The 9717-nt window shown below is 40.0% G+C and overlaps 1 protein-coding gene across 2 annotated transcripts in view; it reads left to right on the forward strand.

Annotated features, from left to right (window-relative positions):
- Positions 1-9485, forward strand: part of dhrsx (dehydrogenase/reductase (SDR family) X-linked) — a 64474-nt gene extending 54989 nt beyond the window's left edge. For both annotated transcript variants that reach the window (XM_036540465.1, XM_036540464.1), the window contains exons 6-7: positions 1808-2015; positions 8433-9485. In XM_036540465.1, coding sequence (XP_036396358.1) covers positions 1808-2015; positions 8433-8630 — 406 coding nt within the window. In that variant the 3' untranslated portion in view covers positions 8631-9485. The remainder of the gene's footprint in view (positions 1-1807; positions 2016-8432) is intronic.
- The last annotated feature ends 232 nt before the right edge of the window (positions 9486-9717 follow it).

A 9717-nucleotide genomic window follows, 5' to 3' on the forward strand; every position in this document is an offset into this window, starting at 1 on the left:
CTAACTCGTATCATGGAAGAAACTCCCTCTGGAGATGAGAACTAATGGCTGTGACGGGAGACCACATGGTGAGCAGGTACCTTATTGAGTCCATTATACTGCACTCTATCTGTGCATACAGAGAATGACAGCCCTTCATTCTGTCATATAAAGATAAAAATGGTGTCCTGTGGGTTCACTGGCAGCACAAAGTTCTGAAATAAGAAGGGGTGGACTGTTACACTTCTCAAACAGTTTATGCATCCTGGTATAAAAAATGATGGATCAGTGCTTTGAGTCATTATGACACAAAGAAGAACAACCAAGAAAAATATGTGCACCTTTTATTCGGTGCATAAGATGGAATACAGCTTGGTACCAATTTTCTATCAGCAGGATTAACTACCTACCCTTTACCACAGTTATCACATTAACATGAAACATAAATGTTTCTTTCGTGGTAGCCATGGTATTGGATCATTTCCATCAATTTGGCTTATTTATTTATTTAATTTTTTTGGTCGGAGCTAGCCATCAAGTCAGACTCAAGAAATTTGTTAAACTAAGGCCAATACTCACTGTTAACATCAAAATTCCATGACACTTTTTTAGGAATAGGAATTCAAGACACATTTTATTTCAAAACTGTAAACAAAATGTAATATTCAAGATGCAATTTATTTTAAAGTGACAAATTTAGAATTTTAAATTCAAGACACATTTTACTTCAAGATTATTAACAAAAAATAAGCAATTCTACATGCACTGCATTTTAAAATTAAAAATGAAGGGTGAGGCACGCTAGTGAATTTGTTTTAATTCTGTTTTCTTTGGTCAGGCCATGAGTCCCTCAGCGCCTGTGATGTAAAGCTTTGTAACTCACTGCAGTAAAGCGATCAGTGTTGAACCCCTATGAAATGTAAAGCAAATAAAGTGTTACTTCTTCTGTAAATAGACTCGGTTGTAAGAATCAGGGAGGGATGCCGGAAATGAAAGAAATAAAGTATTCGGAATACATTAGATCCAAGTGAAGCGGAACGATTTGCATCAGAGTAGCAGCGGCTTTTTAAAGCACGCCATCGGTGATATTTCCCCCTAAGTGCTCGCCGTCCATCCCCTGTGTGCCCCCAATGCTGGGATTTTAAGAAGTCCATTTAGCTGAAGTGACTGGGCTGATGAGTCTCTAACGCAGCGGTAGTTCGCATGTGTGAAAGGAGGCACTTGAGTGTGATGGAGCAGAGGGAAATCAAAGCCAAACAAGTCTCCTCAATTCCCCCACCTCCGTATTTTCACATCATGGAGGGGGGCTGGATTGACAGGAAGATTTGCTTAAAGCCACCAGTTCATTTGACAAGATGAAAGTCATTTGTTTCTGTAATGTCTGCAATCTAACATACAATGTGGGGAGAGAGTGGCCTTCCTCTTTAAATCACGATGCTTTGCATAGGGACATTCATTGGCTTCTCCTGATTAGAAGTTCTTTCAAATTCATGCTGTTGTTCTGCTGTGGTGAACTGAACTCTCCAACTCTTAGTCCCTCCCGTTAAGCTATCTGGATACATTTTCACAAATTTTCTGCACTTGTGTGTGTGCATATACCCAAAATTGTTGGCAAGTGTTGTGCTCTTTCAAAAGACATAATAATAGTGTAATTATAATTGTACATCTGTATTGTTTGTTATTGTCCTTGTTGTAATTGATAATGCCAATAATAACGAAACTAATAAAAAGCAAAAATAAGAGGTAAAAGATGCAGGGTATGTAAAATATGAAAAAAAAAGGTCTGGCCTGAATGAATGTCCCTCTGTCTCCCCTCCTTGTACTTTAGGTCCTGCTACTGTTCCCACGGAGCATACTCCCAGAGTAAACTGGCACTGGTTCTGTTCACATACCAGCTCCAGCAGAGGCTCACCTCTGCAGGGTTTCCAGTCACGGCCAACGCAGCAGACCCGGGCATGGTGAACACCGACCTGTATGAGAATCTCTGCAGCCTGGCGCAGCTGGCCAAAAGACCCGTGGCCTGGCTCCTCTTCCGGGTACGGTAACCTCTGACTAGATCCTTCTCCTTTGCGGTGTCCGTATGATCCGCCGATGAACTTAGCCATACAGTTAAACAAAGTGATTAGTCTGACGGGATTATAGGAAGACAACATCATTACCCTCAGCTCCCTGCTGCGTGTGCAGTCTTTAGTTAGCATTCTCCTCACACCTGCTGCCCATGGTGAGGCACCGAGGGGGGAGATGTGGAATCAGGTATTACGAGACAATCACTGATGTATTTCCCTCGTTGATGTGCATTGAGATTGATTGCACACAGCATTAAAGGGACTGCTAGTATGCCATGTATGAAAAGACTTTTAGAATGATTTTTTTTAAATGTTTTTATACAGTATCTATATTACCATAGTTACATTATAATGATTTATGAAACTTGGCTAAATGGTGAGAATCATGGTGCAATTTCCGCTGCACATTTTAGATTAAATATGGAAATCATTGGTGTTTTGTGACATATATGTATGCATGTTTTGGACTAGGCTTGACATGTCTGGTTTTCATAGCATAGAATCCAATGCATTTCAGTTTGGTGTATTTTATTTGTTTAATTTTTTTACCTCACGAAACAGTCTTTTTAGAGTGCTTTAGAGTACAATGTAAATGAAAGATTGAAGCTGGAGTGAAGGAGAAGTGTATTTTTTATATTAAAGGAAGTGGTAATGGGCATGACTTTAGTGGAACGGACACAGAAGTCACAGAACTTCACAGAAGTGCACTGATCAGATGGCTGAGGAAATCAGTGCATCCTTTTTCTGTGGCCTCAAGCTATAAGCATGAATCACAAAATGGCACACTACTATATTTATCAGGTTGCCACTCTGTAATGCTTACTTTATGTTAATTCCATTTTATTGACGTTTATACTGAAAGGGACCATGGCTCTTTATACAATTTGCATTTAATCTTGACTATTTCATAATAGTAGAGATAGAACTTTAAGTGTCCCGCATGCATATGATGGAGAATTTTTTTGTGAGATGTCAAAATCTTTCCTGGCGCTGTGAGTTTTTAATGTTACTATTTTTTCTGTCTTCATTTTAATAAATTGAGACTCTCACAGATCTATTCTCACATTTCTTCAAATGTTTGTTATTCTCAATAATGTTGAGAGTAGTCTGTGCCGATTTCAAGTATTTGAATGTTTCTTGCATATATTAAATGCATGGTAGTAGCCCAGTGTAAAGGTGTAAATTAAAATGTAAAATGTAAATTAAAATATGAAAATATGAAAATGTTTAAATCAAATCAATTCAGTAGCCAGCAACCTAATGCTTTCTAAATTTTCTTTCATGTCGTGTCTGCTATGTACATACAGTATTACTAAAAAATTATTTCAGAGCTTCAGATTTATAGAATTTTTCTAACTGCATGTCACAGAAATGCATATCAGTGTATATGTTCCATGCTAGTTGGGGTTAAGAACTGCATTGTAGTTTATCAATTTAAAAGTAAATCATTAATATATAATATGATGTTTTGGTGAATAAGAAAGCACTTTGTATTTTTCTTGTTCCATCCATAAATATAAAGCATTTAGGAAATGAATAAAGGCTCGTGACATTAACAGTAGTTACATAAACCAATTTTCCAGCATCAACAGAAATTCAGGATTCTTGTCTCCATCTTTAATCTATTGGCATAATACTGATACAATGGAGAGCAGTGGTAGAACACAAGAAATATACTGACAGCATTTTGCACCAGTTTAAATGTAGTTGCCCATATGTTACTGTCCATTTGGCTCCTTGTGTTTAACCCCTGATCCAGAATGAGAACAGTCTGCTGGGTGCAGCGAGTTGTACTTTGCTGCATAATGGAATCAGACAGTAACCTCGCATACAGGCTGTGTGTCAGGCCTGCCTTGTTCACAGCATGCACACAGCTGGTGAACAAGACTGCAGAAAGACATGCTGGAGTTGTTCAGTTGTTGGTAGTGTATCTAGTCTTGCTTTGATTTTTTTTGTGTAGTCCAAGTGCTGCCCAAATATGTGGCTGATTTTACACAGATTGTGATCTGATTTTACACAGCGGTAACAATGTTTTCATCTTCCAAGACATGAAAAGGGGGGTAGCAAAGAAAAGGGATTGAAGATTGCAAAGACAGTAAAGTCTCATATGGCGAAAAAGAGCCTAAAAACAGGGCACTTAACCAGAGAAGATATATAAAATGCTTTTTTAGTGGGCAAAGCGCACTAATTGACATGTTTCAGCAGTAGTCTTTGTCAGGATGAGAAGTAATTAGGATGAGAAAGGGGATGCCTCAACTCAGAAGATGATTAGACCAAATGTCCTCTGTGACTTATTTATGCCCATTGTTGTGATTCCCAGCTCAGAGGGTTCAATACTGTTTGTTTTCCTCATCTGGAGAAAGGGGGTTATGAAAAAACACACTAAAATCCATTAAATAAAAACAATTATTCATTATTGAAGGACTTCAAATGCACATTTTTGTGACTCACAGGCAGTTGATGTCTCAAAATCATTTACATGCCAATTCAAAGCATGATAATTTTAAGGTTATAGTAATTAATGCTTATCTTGGCTGCATCAATTTGGGACCATAAAATATTGTTACTGTTGGAGTGAGGCCATGTGGGGACAAGGCCAGCCAGCGATGATGACCCAGGGAGTATTTAATATGCTGGAATATCCCATCCACTTTTTTGTGCCAGTGTGCAGCAGGGGAACGGAATTCACTAGAATCTGAGATGCATTACTGCTTATTCACTTACCTGATGCACGTCCTCAGGTGTGCCTGCTGTGTGTACATTTTACATCTGCAGTGTTTACATATTCTTCCAGCCCCACAGGGCGGGTGCTCAGACAGCTGCTGTAAAGTACCTCGCTCTGCAGACCTTCCAGCTCATACTTTGCCCTCCTCCAATCCTTCAGACATACATTCAGTGCCATAAAAGCCTTCACAAAGCACACTGGTCAGATAGATAAAAGCCTCCTAATGTGAACAGCTTGAGGCTTCCTGTCAGAGGTGTAAGAGATGGGGCTCCTATCTAAAGTTGTTCTGTTGTTCTAGAGACAGGCATGTGAGGATGTGCTCTGTGAACCAAATGCTTGTTCATTCATTTCATCTTAAGCCTTTACTTAAGAGTTATTTAACCAGTCAAGATTTGGCTTCAGTGAATCTTAATTTACATTTCTTCTTATCTGCCCCCATGTCTTTTACATTTACCTTATCATCATTTAGCAGACACCCTCATCCAGAGCAAATTACAAAGCTTACATAATGCAGACAAGTAACTCAAGAGAATTGTAACACTTGATGATTTGTAACAACGGAGAGTACATGTTTGATCACCACATACAGTGGCATGTGAGCCATTCTAGTTTTTAATCAGGTGTTTTACAGTTCCAGGGTTTTATGGTCCCCCTCTTAGGTAAATCGGTCTTAGTGTCAGAGGGGAGCAGCTGTGACTGGATTTGAGTGACAGCCAGTCAGTCTGTGCCCTCTGCTTTGAGTGACAAGTGTTCCTCCAGGACACCCCCCTCCACTCTCCCCAATGCACCTGCTGCTACTCCCACTCCAGATGCATTCTGGGACTTATTCCAGTATATTTCACACAGAACTGAAGTCAAAAAGATGACCTCATATTAACAGTCCTTCCTAACTTGTCAATTTCCCTTTAATGCAAGGAATTAGAGGTGTATTTCATAAGGTGATCACTTCTTTGTCTTATTTTTGCTGTTCTCTGTAAACTCAGCATAAGATTGCAGACAATACAATAGACTTACGTATGGTCTACAGTGTTAAACTGGTAATGAAGCTAATCTGAAAAAAATCTCAGTTTAATTTCCTGGTCTGGGTGTTGTCTGTTCTCTAGTGGTTCTCATTCTCATTCTCATTCTTGTCATAGGCTGTCAGTTTCATTATTGTTTCCCTCTTAAGCATTTCTTCAGAGGAACATTTTTCTTTTTTACTTTATGTAAAAAAATTAAAACCAAAATCAGTTTACATTTTTGTGATATTGTTATATTTACTACTATTTACTACACAGCATTTGTGGGGGTTTTTATATGTGTGTCTGTGTGTGGTTGTGCTTTTTGAGCTGAGTTTGGTTTTGTTCATTCTATGTTTCCATGTCACAGAAGTGTGTAATACACTTTCACAATAAGATCTCGTGTAAAATAGCTTCTGGTAATGTCACACATGTGACAAGCGCCACCCCTCCTTGGCTAATGGGACAATTTTGTAAATTGACATTCTTTAAATCAGGCTGCACTGTTGCGTCATAACATACATTTTCTGATATCCCGCGTGTTTATCCTGAGGCGAGGCTTAATGATTTGTTTTGAGTAGGAGCAATCTGAATTTCACCATGTGTTTATGATCATAGGTTTGGCAGTTCTTTCGACCGTCTGTGTCCTACCAAATTAAAGCTGCCTGCTCTTACTGTGGGTATTTGACATCTGCTCAGAATATCAAGTATGCATTCCCCTTCTCACACTCTGCTTTACATCTGATTTACAAAACATGGAGCAGGTTTTCTTTATGGGCTTTAGGTTTTCTGTTTGTATAAATAATACTAAATGTAGCATTCATATCTTTTATGAATGTGGTCACCTGTAAATAACAGAAAAAAAAATAAATATGAATTGCAGAAAATTTCCCTTGTGAAGTTTATTTGAATGCAGAAGATAGCACCAGTGCTATTATTATTATAATTATTACTATTATGTCTCAGACATTAATACCTTTAAGAAGTGCATGAATAATGCAGCAAAGCTCACATTCGCAGTCCGAGAGCAGTGTTTAGACAAAGCGTCTCTTGATCCTGTGCGCTGGAAAACACTCAGGAGTCCGTACCTGTATCCCTCGTAAAATACGAGCAGATGAAATGCTCAGAGCTGACAGGAGCTCCTGATTTCACACTGTCAACAGCAGGCTGGTCCTGAGAGTGCGCATCGGCGTGGAGATATAGGAGATTAGAATGTTGGAATCCTTTGTTTACCATACCTGCTTCCCTTAGAGCAGGGCTTCTGGGAAACAGCCGTTGTGTACGACCAACGGGTATCCACGGTAATTGATCCATCAGAGCTTATCTCTGCTTTGTAGCCAGCTCTCATCAGATGTCTGCATATCAATCACTGAGCTGCAGGCCCTGCAATATTGTGAGAGCCGTGTGCAGGCGTTATTATGAGTTTATGTGTCATCAGCAAGGGACCATGCCGTTTCCATGGGGTGGCCTGCACTAGTAACACTCTAAGGTACTGTATCATATAGCTCACTCAACTCATCATATTAGCTCATTCTTTCAAGTAATGGCCGCAGATTTTGAATATTCTCACAGTGATGAAAGAATGCTGCATGGAGCCAGGCTACAGATTTTGACCACATGCTCTGTTGGTTTGAAAGAGGACCAAGGACCGTCTTTTGGAAATAGTCAGTACAGACAGTCCTCAGGTTATACTTCCCTCAAAACTTTAAAGCCCCCTTGAAATTTGAGATCAGATGCGTATCTTACATGGAAGCATTAGTTACTGTATTTATGATATAGGCAGAACAAATAAATGGTGTACTATGAACACACAGAGTGAGTATCAAAGGTCGGTAGGGAATACTTGTAAACATATGGTTCAAGAGTAAAATCAGAGTAAAGTAAAATCCAAATGACATGCTGACTTCCAGACCATAAATGCACCTAATTTAGGAACTGTCTGTAGTTTTTCTTTATCTTACAATTTAACTTGTAATATAATTGGAGTTTGGAAGTATTTCAAGTGGCCACATGGAAAGTGTTTAGTTGGACACACAAAACACTCATAAAGCCAATGAAACTTACCAAGCAGATTTATAAAACCTTGGTACATCCAGCTAAATACTTTATCTCTGCAAATATGGCAGTAGATTTTCAGTAAAATTCCCATTTGTTCAATCTAGATTGAGATACAAAATTAAAGTTCTAAACTTTTACTCTGGATGGTTTCAGGAAAAAATACAACTAGACTCTGCCCGTGATCTTTGAACATTCTGTGTCAAATGGATTTGTAAATAAATCAAAAATAGAATTCAGTCCCTCTGATTCCTTCAGACTTCTTATGTGAGGTGCACGTTATCCGATAAAAACTTCAAAGCTCAAAGCAGGGATTCTGACTGTTTGATTTTAAAATGTCAAAAATAAAAAATGGAACCCATTGCACCACATTATACATTCACATTTTGTTTAACTTGTCTAGGAGTTTAACTTTTATGATGCTTCTTACCAGTGTTCCAAGGTGTTTGTTAGCACTGAAAGTTCCAGAGTTTTGTTTTCTCTGTCAGAGCAGAAGAGTAAATATTCAGTTGAATGAAGGCTTTGTTTGGCTGTGAGAGGCCTCCGGTGTGCTTCATGCTGTATCAGCCTATTTGGCAGCTCTGTTTTAAGTGTTTTCCCTCCCCACAGACCCCTGCCCAGGGAGCCTCCACCGCCATCTATGCTGCCGCCGCCCCTGAGCTGGAGGGCGTAGGGGGGTGCTACCTGTACAACGGGGGGAGAACGCAGTCTTCAGATGCTTCCTACAACGAAGACCTGCAAGCCAAGCTGTGGAGGCAGAGCTGTGCACTGGTGGGGCTTCAGGATGAGGGCCGCAGGGCGGATTGAGAGAGGCCTCCAGCGCCCCTACACACGCACAGGCAGACCCCCAACATGATATCAGAGCCCCATCCCTTTGTGCCATTTTCCCTCCATTGCAGGGCCAGCCCCCTCTCTTACTCTGCTCTCATTCTCTGCTCTTCTCTACAGCAGATAAGAGAAGCCCTGGTCCATTTGGCTGAATAGCAAAAATTTGCAAAACTGACAATAATGCCATCACAAAGTTTCACACACACATTCAAATGGGAGTTTCTTCCAAAATGGGGGCAACTGAGAGATTACAAGCCATCACAGATCAAGGTCCACCAAATCTGCTATAACGTAGTGTCTGTGTTAATATGAGCCTCCCAGAATCTACAGAGAACAGGCAGCACAGACGTGGTGTCACTGTGTTAGTGGTACTTCCAACCCCTCTGAAAAGGCTGAATGCTCTCAGTCTCTGCCTTTTTTTTTTTGAGAAGAAAGAGACATATCTGCAGTGTTTCAATACCACTTTCTCCCTAGACAATCCCACCATGCCGTTTGACTGTGAATGGTCATGCTATGATGGGGCACAGACCGGTGAATATGAGAAAAATAAACGCCTCATGTTGCAATCATAATTCCATCATTCACAGGTGAAGGGCTCCATCTGGACCATGATTAGGATTAATGCAGAGTCCGCCCCCTTCTCCTTTCTTGCACTGTGAACATACATAGCTGCTGCAGAATCTTCCAGAAAAGACGCACCTTGTCTCCATAGGTGACCCGCCTGTGTCGACTCCTCCCTTCATCCTACTATGGGTGATATCTCACTGAAATCCTGTCGATTAACAGTTACTGTGATGCCTTTGTTGTGATCTAAATGTTTGTGTGTTCTGTGTTAAAGCACACCTTTTTACTTGCTTTCCATTCCCTTTTTAGCTAGTTGATGTTGTACAATGCACTTTTGTCTTCTGTCCATGTCAAATGTCTGGAAGGATTCCTTTTTTTTTTTTTTACATTACACAACTGGACCATGATGATAGGGGCGGTGCATTATTTTAATTGCTTTCTGTCGCAGTCAGGACAAGAGCCTAATGTTCAATCCGAAGACACGTTATTGTGTGCTCCCACT

This window comes from Megalops cyprinoides, chromosome 11 (assembly GCF_013368585.1).
Source record: "Megalops cyprinoides isolate fMegCyp1 chromosome 11, fMegCyp1.pri, whole genome shotgun sequence".
Lineage (NCBI taxonomy): Eukaryota > Metazoa > Chordata > Actinopteri > Elopiformes > Megalopidae > Megalops > Megalops cyprinoides.